This window comes from Oryctolagus cuniculus, chromosome 2, assembly GCF_964237555.1.
Source record: "Oryctolagus cuniculus chromosome 2, mOryCun1.1, whole genome shotgun sequence".
NCBI classification, from domain to species: Eukaryota; Metazoa; Chordata; class Mammalia; order Lagomorpha; family Leporidae; genus Oryctolagus; species Oryctolagus cuniculus.
The window spans coordinates 3,207,942-3,224,568 of record NC_091433.1 but is presented as its reverse complement, the minus strand read 5'-3'; the positions used below and the strand labels follow the sequence as shown (position 1 = coordinate 3,224,568).

At 62.5% G+C, this 16,627-nt stretch overlaps 1 protein-coding gene across 2 annotated transcripts in view; it reads left to right on the top strand.

The window, feature by feature from the left end:
- TBC1D14 (TBC1 domain family member 14) overlaps positions 1–16,627 on the top strand; it is a 102,255-nt gene that overhangs the window by 8,638 nt on the left and 76,990 nt on the right. For both annotated transcript variants that reach the window (XM_070069552.1, XM_070069553.1), the window contains exon 2: positions 1,306–2,011. In XM_070069552.1, the coding sequence (XP_069925653.1) occupies positions 1,306–2,011 (706 nt within the window). The remainder of the gene's footprint in view (positions 1–1,305; positions 2,012–16,627) is intronic.

Sequence of the window (16,627 nt, the reverse complement as noted above, 5' to 3'; positions counted from 1 at the left end):
CTGTGTCCTCCCGATGGCCGCCTGTAGACACCAAGGTTACCTCTTAGTGTCATTTAACAGGCGGCTGTGAGGACCCTGGGGGTCCCCCAGATACGGCATGCTGTGTGTATCATGATGCTATATGTTAGAACTCGGGTTCTGGCCCTGAATCAAAATTTGCCAGTGTGCAGTGCTGGCGTCCCACATGGGCACCAGTTCAAGTCCAAGCTGCTCCACTTCCGATCCAGCTCCCTGCTAATGTGCCTGGGAAAGCCCCGGAAGCTGGTCTGAGTGCTTAGACGCCTGCACCCACGTGGGAGACCTGGAAGAAGCTCCTGGGTTTGGCCTGGCCCAGCCCTGGCCGTTGCGGCCATTTTAGGAGTGAACCAGCAGATGGAAGATCTCTTTCTCTCCACCCCTCCCTCTGTAATTTTGCCTTTCAAATAAATAATAATTAAGTTTTTTTTTTTTTTTTTTAAATATGGGGCCGGCGCCGCAGCTCACTAGGCTAATCCCCTGCCTTGTGGCGCCGGCATACCGGGTTCTAGTCCCGGTCGGGGCGCCGGATTCTGTCCCTGTTGCTCCTCTTCCAGGCCAGCTCTCTGCTGTGGCCCGGGAGTGCAGTGGAGGATGGTCCAAGTGCTTGGGCCCTGCACCCCGTGGGAGACCAAGAGAAGCACCTGGCTCCTGCCATCGGATCAGCGCGGTGCGCCGGCCGCAGGGCGCCGGCCGCGGTGGCCATTGGAGGGTGAACCAACGGCAAAAAGGAAGACCTTTCTCTCTGTCTCTCTCTCTCACTGTCCACTCTGCCTGTCAAAAAAAAAAAAAAAAAATACGGGACATGTAGGACTTGCTCAGTACTTCCTTTAAAGGGGTTATTAGAGGGGCCGGCGCTGGTCATCAGAAGGGCCGGCATAGTGGGTAAAGCCGCCACCTGCAGTGCTGGCATCCCATATGGGCTGCGCTTCCTATCCAGCTCTCTGCTATGGCCTGGGAGAGCAGTGGAAGATGGCCCAGGTCCTTGGACCCTGCACCTGCGTGGGAGACCCAGAAGAAGCTCCTGGCTCCTGGCTTCAGATCGGCCTAGCGCTGGCCGTTGTGGCCATTTGGGGAGTGAACGAGCAGATGGGAGACCTCTCTCTCTGCCTCTCTGTAACTCTGCCTTGCAAATGAATAAATAAATCTTTTTTTTTTTTTTAAAGAAGCCCTTTGTGGGAGAAATAGAATTAAAAAAGGGGGGTTATCAGAACATTCCAGCAGTTTGTCAGGGGAGGGGTATTTCTGTTTATAGCCACTTTCTGAATCCCCGCATTTGTGCCTTTCTAGTTTCTCCTTGGACCAAGATGACCGATGGGGACCTTGCCTCCTCCACAAATGGCGTTGGCTTGATGGGCGTTCTGGATGGTGGGCCAGAGAGCTCCCTGCAGACCCTCAGGGCCCCCGAGCACAGGCCCAAGCTGAAGTCCGGTGCTCTGGAAGACCGGCACAGCCTCCAGTCGGTGGACTCAGGCATTCCTACCCTGGAGATCGGCAACCCCGAACCCGTGCCCTGCAGAGCGGTCCACGTGAAGAGGAAGCAGTCCGAGGCGGACCTCGCCCCCGAGCGGGCCTTCCAGAGCGCCTGCCCCCTGCCGTCCTGTGCGCCCCCGGCCGCCGGCGGTGCCGAGCGCGAGCAGAGCGTGCGCAAGTCCTCCACGTTCCCCAGGACGGGCTATGACTCCGTGAAGCTCTGCAGCCCCACCGCCAAGGCCCTGAGCCGCAGCGACCATGTGTCCGTGTGCAGCGTGTCCAGTCTGGGCACGGAGCTGTCCACCACGCTGTCCGTCAGCAACGAGGACATCCTGGACCTCGTGGTCACCAGCAGCTCCAGTGCCATCGTGACCCTGGAGAATGACGACGGCCCGCAGTTCACCGACGTCACCCTGAGCTCCGTCAGGGAGACCAGAGACCCGCAGCAGCAGGGCTGTGTTGACGAGACCGAGGAGGGCAGTAAACTGAAGATCCTGGGACCGCTTGGTCACTTCCTCACGAGGTAACGCCGTCTTCGTCTCCCTAGAAGGGCGAGGTGATGGAACGGGAGCCACTTGCCTGGCTGATGTCCGGGTTGCGGGCGTGTCGTGTGTTCCCCTGCCTGGGCGTGCAGGCCCCGGAGCCCTGCGTGTTGCGAACGGGACAGGTCTGCTGGGCTTCGGCCGCCTGCTTGCTCTGCTGTGTCCCTGCCTCTCTCGCACGGTTGGCATCACCTCACAGCTCCGAGCTGCACAGGCGGCACCCCACAGGCGGCCAGCGTCACCAAGTCGTCCGGGCTGAGCAGGGGGTGCTGAGGGGTGGTGTAGCTGGCAGCCACTCACCCTGCTAACGCCAGCCCCGCTGCCACAGCCCAGGGGCTGCTTCCCGGCCGTGCTGTGGGCCCGGTCCTGCCGCTCAGCTGTGTGCGGTCAGGGTTCCACCCAAGATAGCCCCAGGCCATGCACCCCTCCCATGGTGCTGTCACCTCCCGGGCTGAAGTGCAGCGTGTGTGCATGGCGTGAGCTGCCACTCTCGGGGGGTTCTGGGCCCAGGGCTGGCAGGAGGGAGCACCTCTGTGTGGACCCTGGCTGCCCCATGCGCCCCCAGGGTCAGCCAGGGAGGCCTGTGGGTGCACAGGGTGACTTAGCAGTGTGGCCATCACCTCATCTGCTAGGCACCGCTCTTCTTGGACGGGCCTGAGGCCCGTCCTGAGTGAGGTGACCGCCGATGCTGCCCGTGAGCTTTGGGGCACCTGTTTTTTTTTTTTTATTCATTTATTTTAAAAGATTTTATTTATGTGTTTGACAGAGTTACAGAGAGTGAAAGGAAGAGACAGAAAGAAAGGTCTTCCATCTGCTGCTTCACTCCCCAAATGGCTGCAATGGTCGGAGCTGCGCTGACCCGAAGCCAGGAGCCAGGAGCTTCCTCCGGGTCTCCCACGTGGGTGCAGGGCTCCGAGCTCTTGGGCCATCTTCCACTGCCCTCCCAGGCCATAGCAGGGAACTGGATAGGAAGAGGAGCAGCCGGGACTAGAACCGGTGCCCGTATGGGATGCCGGTGCTGCAGGTGGAGGATTAACCTGTGCCACAGCGCCGGCCCCGTGGGGTACCATTTACCTCCGATGTGCCCACAGACAGGTGTCCTGCCACGGATGGAGTTTCCGGTTTCTGAACTCCGCAGCTCGGCAGTTGCCTTCAGCGGAGGAAGCTGGGAGTGTGGGGTTGCTGCCTGTCAGGGCCCCTTCTGGGGCTGCAGCCGTATCGCGGCCGTGTGCCTTAGATGTGTGTGGCCTGGCTCTTCCCTTCACACAGCGGGTGTGGCCGGCGTTCCCAGCTTGTGAGAACACCTGGTGCCTGTTGGCTGTGGGCCTCAGAGCTCCCCTGGAGCCAGTTTCAGAACCTCAGGGCTTGGGCGGGCACCTGCGATGCAGGTTTTCAGCATCAGCTGAGTGCTGGCAAGTCTGGGAGCCCTGCTGGAGATGGGGTGTCAGGGAGGCAGCACTGCGCGATGCAGCGTCCTGCCCCGTGTCCTGGCTGTGGGGCCTTGAACCCGTCCCCTGCCCTCTCCTCGCCCAGTAGGTTCCTCCCAGCCTGCACCGGTGCCTGTGTGCTGCTGGGGTGCGCTGGGCCCTCCCTGCGAGCTCATGCCAGGGTGCTCTGTGTCCCAGCCTCCTCACCTGCAAGACAGGAGGGCGTGGGCATGCCGAGGGTGAAGGTGCGTGAAGTTCGCGATGGCCAGGGTTGGGTCCGGCGGCCTGTGGCCTGCAGGGACATGGCTGAATTGTGCTGTCTGTCCCGGCGCCTGTGCCCCTGGTTACGCGAGTTCCAGGTCCTCTCTCAAGCTGCCGTCCCTTGGAAATCTTCAGCCTTGTACTACGCAAAGCCAGCACCTCTTCCGTGCTTCCTCCCTCCGTTCACGGCTTCTCACCGGCTGTGACGTTGCTGTCGTAAGAGCAGGGGGATTGCAATGACAAGTGCACGTCAGTCCCTTGGGCTGAGTCGGGGGTTCTCTGTCCTGGAGTCTCAGAGTGTTGGCGGTCTCCGTGTAGACGGCCCCTTGTGGGGAAGGAGAATGGGGCCCACTCAGCATCTCACAGGGCGTTAAGTGGCCCAGCGCGGGGCCGCCCCCAGCAGGATGCGTGTGGTTTGTTGCGGGTGCGGCTGGCTCAGGGCGGGTCTGGTGCCCAGCGAGGGCCTTGCAGCTGTCCTGCTTCTCTGATTTGCCGGCACTCCCCTGCCCCCTCCCCGCGCCCTCCGTGTCCTCAGTAAGCCAGCCTCTGGGCTGTAGAGACGGGTGGGCAGCCTCGTGGGGGGCCGGGCTCTAGGATTGGGACTGCAGGTGGCCAGGGAGCTCGCGACTGGAGGGAGCAGACCTGTCGGTGACCCCGATGCTCCTGAGGCATTCTGGGTGAGACCGAGGCTGGGGTGTGGCCAGATGACCACCCAGGCCTGACCACTGCCTCCCCGCCATGTTTGTTCCTTCTTCACCCACGGTGATGAGCACCTCCCTCTGAGGCTCCACCCAGAGCTGAGTCCCTGCCCCTTACAGCCCATGCAGCCCGGTGGGGGGACGCACAGTGATCTGAGGGGCGGGGCTGAGCAGGTGGATTGCCGGCTGGGGGCTGGGGTGGCTAGGCTGGCTGGATGCGTTGTGAGCCCCTGCTGGAGCTGTGTGACCCTGGACACGTCACGGCCAACCTTGGGTGGGGATGAAAGCGCGGCTCAGGGTGAGAGGTCAAGTGCACAGCGTCTGACTTGAGTGTCTTTCTGTGACTCCAGCTTAAGCATTATGGTTTTAAGTAACCCACCGTCTAGCGCCGCCTCTGGCTCTCACCCTCGTGCTGTGCGTGCCGCAGCCACTGGGAGCTGTCAGCCGGAGCGGGTTCCTTCCCCTTGGCGCCGCTGAGATGCTGGGAGGGGTGAGGGTTGCGGGGCCGTTCGGCCTTGGCCCCCGGATGCCAGCAGCACGCTTCGGTTGTGACAGCCGACATTGCCAGGTGTGCCGGGGCAGGGTGGGGCGGGCGGAGTCCGCAGCCTTGGAGAGCCACGGAGCTGGCAGGTGGAAAATGCTGGCATTTAATCATTTCCTGGGAGGAAGCCCATGGGTGTGATGTGAGTCAGATCCTCACGTGGGCACAGGGGAGGGGGTCTGTGCTACGGGGTCCTCTGAGCCCAGCGGCGATCAGCCGTGTTTGTCTGGAAAGCTGGACGGCAGCCACGAGTGGACTCAAGTGACGTGCCCGTGGAGGGCTGGTTGCCGTGCAGCCAAGGCCTTAACCTGCCCAGGGGCGCTGGCCGGGAAGGTACCACTGGCACTGACCTTGCGTGGCCTCTCGTGCAGCCGCTGGGTTAGGCCCTCGGGGTGACGAGCTCCGTGGTGATGTCGGGAGGAGGAGCAGGAGCGCGCCAGAGGAAGCTGCGGGGGCAGGGGGAGCAGCTTGTGGCCGGCTGGCCGTGTGGCCACCTGGCTGTGTTTAAAGAACTGGAATGATGGATTTTTCCAGTCTGTTTCCTGACCTGGCTGAGAGCCCCTTGGGGGCACAGCGTGCGTCTGGTTCACCCCGGCACCGGCTGTTTGTCGTCTGGGCAGGCGTTTGGCAGCCGTCACGGTGCTGGGGACGCCTCTTCCCGTGTTGGAGGGCCTGGGTCCCAGCCCAGCTTTGCTTCTCATTTCAGCTCCCTGCTAACGCACAGCCTGGCAGGCACGGGCGGTGGCTCGATTGCTCGAGTCCCTGCCACCCATGGGAGCCCTGGATTCAGTTCCAGGCTTCTGGGCTGTGGCCTGACCCAGCCCTGGCTGTTGTGGGCCTTTGGGGAGTAAACAAGTGGATGGCAGATTTCTCTGTTGTTCACAAAAAATAAATGAATCGCGTGCATTATGGCACAGTGGGTTAAGCTGCTGCTTTTTTTTTTTTTTAAGATTTATTTATGTATTTATTTGAGAGGTAGAGTTAGAGGGAGAGACAGAAAGAAAGATCTTCCATCTGCTGGTTCACTCCCCAGCTTCTGTGGGTCTCCCACGTGGGTGCAGGGGCCTAAGCGCTTGGGCCATCCTCCACTGCTTTCCCAGGCCGTAGCAGAGAGCTGGATTGGAAGAGGAGCAGCCAGGACTAGAACTGGTGCCCATATGGGATGCCGGTGACACAGGCGGAAGCTTAGCCTACTACGCCACAAGGCTGGCCTCCCCCACTTTTTTTAAAGATTTATTTATTTATTTATTTTTTTTTTTGACAGGCGGAGTGGACAGTGAGAGAGAGAGAAAGAGAGACAGAGAGAAAGGTCTTCCTTTGCCGTTGGTTCACCCTCCAATGGCCGCTGCGGCTGGCGCACTGCGCTGATCCGAAGCCAGGAGCGTCTCCTGGTCTCTCACGCGGGTGTAGGACCCAAGCACTTGGGCCATCCTCCACTGCACTCCCTGGCCACAGCAGAGAGCTGGCCTGGAAGAGGGGCAACCGGGGCAGAATCCGGTGCCCCGACCGGGACTAGAACCCGGTGTGCCGGTGCCGCAGGTGGAAGATTAGCCTAGTGAGTGCCCGCTTCCCCTGCTTTCTAAGGTGCATTAGCAGGGAGCTGAATCAGAAGTGGAGCAGCTGGGTCTCGTACTGCTGCCCGTGTGGAATGCCAGCACCAGAGGCAGCAGCTTAACCCGCTACGCCACAATGCTGGCCCCATGCCGCTGCATTTATAACACCGGCACCCGTGAGTGCCTTGGATCAAGCCCCTCCACTTGTGACACAGCTGCCAAGGTGCCTGGGAGCGGAGGGTAATGACCCCAGAGTGCGTTCCTGCCACCCTCGTGGAGCCTGGATGGAGTTCCGCATGCTGGCCTGGCCTGGCCCTGGCTGCTGCGGGCCTTTGGGCAGTGCCCGGGGGCTGGCAGATCCCTCTCTGCCTCTCAGCAGTCGGGGGCGTGGGGACTGCGCCTGCACCTCCCCTGTGCTGTTTTTGTCCTGCATGACCTCAGGAAAGTCGCGTAGCCTCTGTGACCCCGGGATGTACTTGGGTGGCCAGGGCCCGACCGCGCCTCTTGTGGGGGTCACGTGGGGGTGAATGAGGCCAGCCGAGGGGTCTCCGGCAGGGAGCATTCCGGCGTGCGGGGTGGGCTCTGCTCTGCTTTCTGCTCTTCTTGGGTCTGCGTGAGATTTCAGCTCTTCTCTCTTTTGAGAAGATTCGCTCTATGGAAGTGTTCACACCAAGGCCACACCTTCAGACGCGTGGTCTGACGTGCTGTCCAGGCGCTCAGCCCGGCGCAGCTCCTTCCCGATCCCAGTTCTCTGGAGGACGACGGAGCGGGTGAGGGAGAAACGGGAGGTGAACGGCCGGCAGCGCTGGTGTGTGCCGTGGACCAGGTGCCCCTCCGGTCTGCACTGACGCATTGCCTTGCTTAATCTTCAGCAGCCACAGGGGACGGCGTGGCCCGGGGTTCAAGGTCGAGTTACACAGACAGGGAGGGGGAGAGTGGCTGCAATGGCTAGGGCTGGACCAGGCTGAAGCCGGAGCCTGGAACTCAGTCCAGGTCTCCCATGTAGATGGCGGGGGTCCGAGCCCTTGGGCCTTCTTCCCTGCCTTCCCAGGCCATAGCAGAGACCTGGATTGGAAGTGGAGCAGCCGGGACTTGAACTGGCAATCATATGTGATGCAGCTGTCACGGTAGTGGCTTAGCTGTCGTGCCACAACTGACCCTGACTTTATTTAAGGTTTATTTTATTTATTTGAAAGACAGAATGACGGAAAGAAAGGTAGAAATAGAGGTCTTTCATCTGCTGGTTCACTCCCCGGTGGCTGCAACGGCCGGGGTTGGGCCACATGGAAGCCAGGAGCCTGGAGCTCCATCTGGGTCTCCCACCTGGGCCATCTTCTGCCTTCCCAGCGTTCGTAGGGAGCTGGATTGGATGTGGAGCAGCCTGGACTCGAGCCAGCACTTCACTGTGTAGCCCACTGTGCCACAGTGCCCAGCCTCCGGCTCCTTGACCTCTGCGCCATGCCCCGCCCTCGTGGCGTCCTGATCGAGTGAGGTGCTGGCCGTGCACACGTGGCGGCTCGTCCTGTGGCGGCTCGTCCTGCCCCGGCGCTGGTGTGACTGGACAGCCACTTCAGAGCTGACCGCCAGAGCCTTTCCAGCAATTTTATATAATTCTAATTTTGTAATCGCCTAATTCCTTGACTTAAATCCCTCTCTGCTTAAAACACCCAGAAGTGGCTTCTGTATGCTGCATTGGAAACTGATTGATTCAGATTGGTGCCGTGGACTCCCGTTCGTGTGAGACTGAAGCATGGGTGATTAGGTGGCCGAGAAATGCAAGGGTGACACCAGACCTGGGTCTCTGAGCTTGGGGCTCACGCCTGCGAGTAGGCTTGAGTTCTGATCGATGGGGGGGCAGGTGGGCGTGTGGTTAAGGTGATGTTTGGGATGCCCGTGTCCCATGGCAGCAAGCCCGGGGCCGCGCTGTGGCTCTGCTCCCCACTCCAGCTTCCTGTCCTGAGAGGCAGCAGGTGATGGCCACACATGTGGGAGGCTCGGATTCAGGTCCTTCCCGGGACTCGGGACTCCTAAGCTCCGGCCTGGCCCGTCCCCAGCACTGTGGGCATTTGGTGTGTGAGCTGGTGAAGCCTGCCTCTCTCCTGTCCAGTGAAGAAATGAAAATTAAGGCCGGCGCTGCGGCTCACTAGGCTAATCCTCTGCCTGCGGCGCTGGCACACCGGGTTCTAGTCCCGGTTGGGGTGCCGGATTCTGTCCCGGTTGCCCCTCTTCCAGGCCAGCTCTCTGCTGTGGCCCGGGAAGGCAGTGGAGGATGGCCCAAGTGCTTTGGCCCTGCACCCCATGGGAGACCAGGAGAAGCACCTGGCTCCTGCGGTGCGCTGGCTGCGGTGGCCGCTGAGGGGTGAACCAACGGCAAAGGGAGGACCTTTCTGTCTCTCTCTCACTGTCTACTCTGTCAAAAAAAATAAAAAAATAAATAAATGAAAATTAAGAAGGCTGGGAGGAAGTGTCTGTGGACGTCACCCCCTGCAGGCAGGCACGTTGGCGTCTGCTCCACCCGCTTTTCTGTGGCATAGCCGGAGGTTTCTACTGCTGTGGCCATTTTGGAATTGGCATCAGTGGATGGAGATGTAACGTTGTAAGCGGAACTTTTCTCCAACCTCTGCTCCTGGTGACTTTGCCTGGCGTTAGGGGTGCACAGAACACCCCCCTGCGCATCTGAGGGCGCTGCAGTGTGCCTGGTCTCTCCCCCTCACTGTCTGCTTGCCCATGGCAGGCGCCCAGTCTCCCTGCGCCTCCGTGAGCTTGTGTGGGAAACAGGCCGAGGGGAGCAGTCTGGTGACGGTGCGAGCTCCGGGTGCCGGCATGAGAACCGCAGGAAGACTGGAAGGTGGCAGACGGTCGCTGGAGGCTGCTGTGCGTCTGTGCAGGGCAACTGGGCAGTGAGCGGCAGGCCCCGGCAGTCAGGGAAGAACCGCGAGGTTTCTGGCCTCCGAAGCGAGGAGTGGGAAGGATTCGTAGGCAGAGAGATCGGATGTGCGGGGTCCTGGGGCAGGGCCGGGCCAGGTCCCGGGAAAGCTCTACAGTGCACACCGCTCGGTTTGGAGAGCTGCCGTGGGAGCCCGGCCGGGCAGGGCTGGGAGGACCAGCAGAGCCAGGCTGTGAGGGGAGCTGCCTGGACGGCTCGTGGCCGGGAGGGCCTGTGAGGGGAGCTGCCTGGACGGCTCGTGGCCGGGAGGGCCTGTGAGGGGAGCTGCCTGGACGGCTCGTGGCCGGGAGGGCCTGTGAGGGGAGCTGCCTGGACGGCTCGTGGCCGGGAGGGCCTGGGCCAGGTTGGCAGCCCGGGCCTTGCTGCTCCCGCCGGGCTGAGCTGTGATTTGGACTTTGGCCTGCTCATCCCCGGGTCTCTGGTGCTACCCCGCCATGGCAGTGTGTTCCCAGGGGGCCCAGGGCTGGGCGAGCTGGAGGAGGCGAGCCGGAACTGAGAGGTGCCGTGGGGCTTTTGCAGGCTGGTGTCGGAGGAACTAACCGGCCCACAGCAGAAGGGTGGGAGGAAGAAGTGAGGGGGTGCCAGCCCTGCGGGTCCTCATGAGCACATGGAGGTCCTGTGTGGGTGGAGTCGGCTGCTCCCCGCCTGAGCCGTCCCGGCAAGCAGCTGGAGAGTGCCTAGTCCTCGGTTGCCACGAGCGTCCGTAAGTGGGCGTGAGCTGGAGCCTGCCTGTGGCGTGGCCTGCTGGCCAGGTGCTGCCTTCATGGCCAGGGACCAGCAGTGGGGGAGGGCAGGCGGCACAGAGCAGAGTCGGAGCAGAGCAGGCGCTTCCTGGAGGCGGGCACACGAGGGCGGCGGGAGGTTCAGCAGCCGGGAGCTCGCAGGGGGTTCCCACTGTTCCTCCTTCAAGGAGAGGTCTTGTGTTTCGCCTCCACGTTTCACTGGCCTGTAGGTCACCCTTGACCTTGACCGGGGATGTTTCCGTAAGCCCAGGCAAACTGCACATGGAGGTTGTGCCGCGTGTTTGGACAAGGTGCAGCTGATAGCGTCACTGCACAAACAGCTGGACGATGCCGACATGGAGGGTGTGTGTGGACGCTGCGCCGAGCGTGTGGAGAGCTGCCCGGGCTGGGCGGTGCTCCGGAGGAGTGGCCGGTGGGCCGGGCGGGCTCGTGCAGGCTCTGCTGCCTCCCTGGGCTCTGTTTTCCTGTGGCAGCGACCACAGCCGCCGTCATAATTCGGTTATCGAGTGCCTTCTGTCCACCCAGCCTGGTGCTAGGTCCTTAAGTATGCTGCTCACCTTACATTATCTTAGGAAGGGAAGCCAGTAGGGCAGTCTGTTCGTTCTTTCTTTTTTAAAGTTGATTTATTTTCATATACTTAAAAGGCAGAGCAAGTGCGAGAGATCAGTGGATCGGTTCATCTTCTGTTTATTGGTTCCTCTACAAATGTCCCTAACAGCCAAAGCTGGACCAGGCTGAAGCCAGGAGCCAAGAGCTCCATCCAGGCTCCCACGTGGGTGCCAGGGCTTATGCCGTTGGGCCACCACTGCTGCCCCCCAGGTCCATTAGCAGGAAGCTGGACCAGCAGTCTGGAGTAGCTGGAACTTGAACCAGTGCTAATACATGGGATGTCGGGGTACCAAACAGTGACTTAACCTGCTGCAAAACCCACCCCTCATCATACATTAAAAAAAATACCCACTTGAGAGAGCCAGCTAGCTCTCGTCCACTAGTTCACTAAGGCCAGGAGCCTGGAACTCCATCCGGGTCTCCCATGTGGACAGTAAGGTCCCTGCCTTACTGCGGGAGCCGGAGCTGGAATCAAGCCCAGACACTCTGCTGTGGGACTCCAGTCCAGACTGCTGACTGGGCACCTGCCGTCTGCCGTGGCCTGTCCCGCAGGCTCGGGACTTGTGAAGACAGCGAAGGCCCCGTCCCGAAGAGCTTGCGTTGCAGTAGAAGAGGAAGAAGTCGGGTGAGGCAGGCGTGTGTTAGAGACGGTAGGGTGGTTGGAGGCAGTGGAGGGCGGAGACGACACATCACACGACCGCGGGCTGCTCAGGTGGGCGGAATGAGAAGCGGAGGTTCCGGCAGAGTCTGGCCAGGCAGCTTGTCCAGCCAGGAGTGATGGGGGAGGGGGAGGGCGCGGGCAGGAGGAGGCGGTGTGGACGGACTGGGAAGGGGGAGGTGAGGTCCGAGCGGCCAGAGCCGTCCCGGAGTGTTGAGGATGTGGGTGTTGACAGAGTAAACGGGGAGCCCTTGCAGGGTTGGGGGAGCCCTTGCAGGATTGGGGGAGCCCTTGCAGGGTTGGGGGAGCCCTTGCAGGGTTGGGGGAGCCCTTGCAGGGTTGGGGGAGCCCTGCAGGGTTGGGGGAGCCCTTGCAGGACTGGGGGAGCCCTGCAGGGTTGGGGGAGCCCGTGCAGGGTTGGGGGAGCCCGTGCAGGGTTGGGGGAGCCCTTGCAGGATTGGGGGAGCCCTTGCAGGGTTGGGGGAGCCCTTGCAGGACTGGGGGAGCCCTTGCAGGGTTGGGGGAGCCCTTGCAGGACTGGGGGAGCCCTTGCAGGGTTGGGAGAGCCCGTGCAGGGTTGGGGGAGCCCGTGCAGGGTTGGGGGAGCCCGTGCAGGACTGGGGGAGCCCGTGCAGGGTTGGGGGAGCCCGTGCAGGATTGGGGGAGCCCTTGCAGGACTGGGGGAGCCCTTGCAGGGTTGGGGGAGCCCGTGCAGGGTTGGGGGAGCCCGTGCAGGGTTGGGGGAGCCCGTGCAGGACTGGGGGAGCCCTTGCAGGGTTGGGGGAGCCCTTGCAGGACTGGGGGAGCCCTTGCAGGGTTGGGAGAGCCCGTGCAGGGTTGGGGGAGCCCGTGCAGGATGGGGGAGCCCGTGCAGGGTTGGGGGAGCCCGTGCAGGGTTGGGGGAGCCCGTGCAGGATGGGGGAGCCCGTGCAGGGTTGGGAGCAGAGGAGTTGTACTACTTTCCTGTTGCTATGCGACGTTTGGTGGCCGTGGTGGTCTGGCTGGGTTCCTCGTAGGGACAAGGAAGAAACCACAGTGCTGGCGGCCGTGTCCCCATCTGAGGCTTGACTGAGGATTGTAGGCGTCCAGTCATTGAGGCCATCAACAGGGTGCAGCTCCCGGGGGCCGTGGAGCTGAGCTGCTCACTTCCGCTTAGTCAGGGACAGAGCTGCTGCCTGCGTCCGACCCTGGGAAGGACTCAGTGGGCTGGGGAGGCCGCTGGGAGGCCGTCTTGCTGGAGGCGCGTGGAGACTCGGGTCGGGGAAGGTTGAAGAGAGGGGACACGCCTCCGCCCAGTGCGGGGGAGTGAGCGCCTCGGGGCCTTGTAATGGGCGCCGCTAGGTGGGCCAGCCTTGCCCGGCGACAGCTCCCCGTGGTTTAGGAAAACTCCCACTCTCCGGGCGAGGTTGGCGTGGGGCGCTGGCTTCCTGTGTCTGGCGCTGGAAGGAACTGTGATGAACGTTCCTGGGTGTGGACTCTGAGATCCCCCTTCTGGGGGCTCCCTGGGGGCCCTGGTGTGAGGAGTGGGTGGGACCGAGGCACCTGCCTCTGGGGAGGGCCAGGCTGGGCTAGCAGGAGGGGAGGAAGTGCCGGGAGGAAGCGTCTGTGGGGGCACGGCTTCCTCTTCAGGCCTCAGGCTCACTGGCTGCCGAGGTTGCTGCCCCTCGCGTCCCCCACCAGGCCGCGGAGAGGCAGGGCTCGCGTGGCAGGGCCGCCGTCCCCATGCTTCTCCGAGAATCTGCATCCCTGAATGATTTCCGCCCGTGCTTAGCCCTGCCTGCGGGCGAGGACCAGCCTCCCAGCCTCCTGCGTGCCTCAGCGAGCTCACACGGAGCCAGGGGCGAGCCGGTGTGCGCCCAGCGTCCTGTTCCAGGTCCCTGGGTGCCCCCCCGCAGCAGTGCGCCCTAGAGCGTCTGCACTGGGGCCCTGGGAGCGAAGCCTTCCTCATGCGTCACCAAGGGGCAGCCGCGGGCTCGCCTGGAGCCGTGCACAGGAGAGGCCTGGAGAAGGCTTGGGGAAGCCTCCCAGGTCTCGGGCAGCGGCCTCTGGGAGCCCTCAGCATCTGGGACCAGGCCTTTCCCCGTGTGTTCCATGGAGAAGTGGGCCAGCAGTCTCAGTGCCCTCCAGCAGGGGGAGCCCTCCTGACCCAGGGCCTCCCGGGCCGGCAGCTCCTGCTGTGCTCCCAGAGGCCTGGAGACCCCACTGCCTGCCTCTCACTGCCACGCATGCCCGCCGTGTCTATTCAGTGAAGTTCTGTCTGTTTATTTTGATTGAGCCAGAGATACTGAGACGGAGGTCTGTGTCTCCTCTCCCCTGGTTCATTCCCCAGATGCCTGCAGAGCCACGGCTGGGCCATCCTGAAGCCGGAGCAGGCTGGCATTCAGTCAGGGTCTCCCAGTGGGTGCAGGGACCCCGGTCCTGGGGTCCTCACTGCCGCCGTCCGGGGTGTGCGAGCAGGAAGCTGGAGTCGGGAGTGGGCGCAGGCGCTCTGCCGTGGGATGCCGGAGTCTGTGGCTGCCGTGGGGGTGAGATCCCCAGGAGGCGTGGAGGCCCCTGCTCGGGAGGTTGCTGTGGTGGGTACCAGTGCCCTGTCTCCTGGGGGCGTTCTCCGACCACACCGGGTGCCCCTGAGGGTCTCCCATTTTATTCATGCCATGCCGGCCCTTGCTTGGAACTCCCGGGTGGGTGGCAGGGACCCATGTCCTGGAGCCGTGGCCTGCTGCCTCTCGGGTGTGCATTAGCAGGAAGCTGGACTGGAGGCCGAGGAGCCAGGACTGGAACCAGGAGCTCCGCTATGGGATGTGGGTGTCCCAAGGGCGGCTTAACTGCCGAGCCGAATGCCCGCCGGAAGGCCCCACTGTAAACGGTGGTCAGGGGAGCCCGCCGGAAGGCCCCACTGTAAACGGTGGTCGGGGAGCCCCGCTGAGAAAGGGCTGCAGGAGCGAAGATCTCAGTGAGGTCTCCCAGGGACACAGCAGGGACAGGGTCCCGGCCTGCAGGACAGCCCACGGTGGCCCCTGCCCCCTGCCCCTGCCATCTACCCCCTGCCCCCTGCCCCTGCCATCTACCCCCTGCCCCCTGCCCCCTGCCATCTACCCCCTGCCCCCTGCCCCCTGCCCCCTGCCCCCTGCCCCTGCCCCCTGCCCCCGCCCCCCGCCCCCTGCCCCCGCCCCCTGCCCGCTGCCCGCTGCCCCCTGCCCCTGCCCCCTGCCCGCTGCCCCCTGCCCCTGCCCCTACCCCCTGCCCCCTGGCCCCTGCCCGCTGCCCCCTGCCCCTGCCCCCTGCCCGCTGCCCCCTGCCTGCTGCCCCCTGCCCCCTGCCCCCTGCCCTTCCTGTTGGGGCACACTGCTGCTTACGGCACTGTTCAGGTCTGGAGCTGTTTGGTGCAGCCTGTTAGCCGCCAGCCCTGCCGCTGTTGAAATGTGGGCGTCATCAGAATGAGAGGCGCTGGGAGGCTGAGCCTCATTGGGGGCTCCCTGTGCGGTGCTGGACAGCTCTGATTTGGGCATTCCCAGCGTGAGAGGTCGGGGACAGTCTGTGACTTTGTTTTTAATGTTGATTGTTCTCTGTGATGTTTCAAAGCGGCACGTGTGGTTGTGGAACAAGCACATCGATTTTTAAAAATGTAAAGATTTATTTATTTATTTATTGGAGAGGCAGAGGCAGAGAGAGAGGTCCTCCGTCTGTGGGTTCCCTCCCTAAACAGCCACAATGGTTGGAGCTGGGTGAATCTGCAGCCAGGAGCCAGGAGCTTCTTCTGGGTCTCCCATGCGGGTGTAGGGGCCCAAGCACTTGGGCCATCCTCCACTGCTCTCCCAGGCCACAGCAGAGAGCTGGATCGGAAGTGGAGCAGCTGGGCGGGACTAGAACCTGTGCCAATATGGGTTGCATGTGGAGGCTTAGCCTACTACGCCACAGCCACAGAGAAGCCTGTGGAGAAAGACCCCAAGCCAAGGGGCCTGGAGGGGAAGGGGTTGGTGGGGAGGCTGGGGCCCCGGGCTTAGGGCCCTGCTGTGAGGGAGCGCCGTGAGGAGGGCTCTGGCCTGGAGTCAGCTTCAGTGGCTTTGCTGGCGGCTTCCTCCTCTGGACCTGGACAGGCTGTTTGGCCCTTCCACTGAGTATCGGAGTGCTTCCTCCTCTGGACCTGGACAGGCTGTTTGGCCCTTCCACTGAGTATCGGAGTGCTTCCTCCTCTGGACCTGGACAGGCTGTTTGGCCCTTCCACTGAGTATCGGAGTGCTCCGGGGCTGCTGTTGCATCAGCCCGGGGAATGGGGGTCCAGAGGGGATTCAGAGAGGGTGCTGGCTGTAGGGAGGCAGTGCACAGAGGCCAGGGGTCGTGCTGCACCCCGCCAGGAGGCACTGGGGATCCACCCCTGCTTTGCCCACGAGGTGAGCCGGGAAGAACAAAGGACGTGGTCACCCCTGGAGGGTGAACCCTGCTCATGCCCCGTGTTGCCGTAACGACTCCATTAAAAGCGGTGCGTTGACCAGCTTTGCTGTGAGCCCGACGGCTCTCTCCTGGGGGTCTGTGTCCGGCTGGGTTTGCTGATCTCTCGCCTTTCCTTGTGGATTAGGAAACTTAGATCCAGCCGTTCCGTTGGCGCTGACCTCTGTTGGCTCAGGCGGGAGGGCAGGCTCTGCTGCTGGCGAGGGTTAGGGTTGGTACATTCAGGAGTGACAGGAGCTGAACTTACGAGAAGCCTTCGTTGGCTTGCACATCTGTTGACGTGACCCGTTCAGTAGCTGTGTCCTGTTGCGGATAAACCCCGCACTCACGCCTTACTCCTTCAAGTTTCTGCCCTGGTTTCTGGAAGGTGTTGATGTCCTTGGACGTCTCACAGCTGGCGGGGTGGCTCTGGGACAGAGCGGGAAGGAAGCATGGGTCTGTTTCTTACACTTGATGTTTACGCAACACTTCAAGTATGCTGGTGCTCAGAGAAATACAACGCCACATCGTGTGTGTGTGTGTGCGTGTGGCGGGGAGCTTGCCGGCCCACCTCCACCATCCCCTCCCGCTGTGGTTGCGGGCCTGCGGCCGGGCGGTGGTGGTGTGCTGTGAGCTGGGGAGGCACGCAGGGGTGGAGAGTCCAGCAGACCTGCTTCTGCAGGCGCCAGCTGCTGTCACTCGTGAACTCGCTTCCCTCTTCCCAGGTGGGTG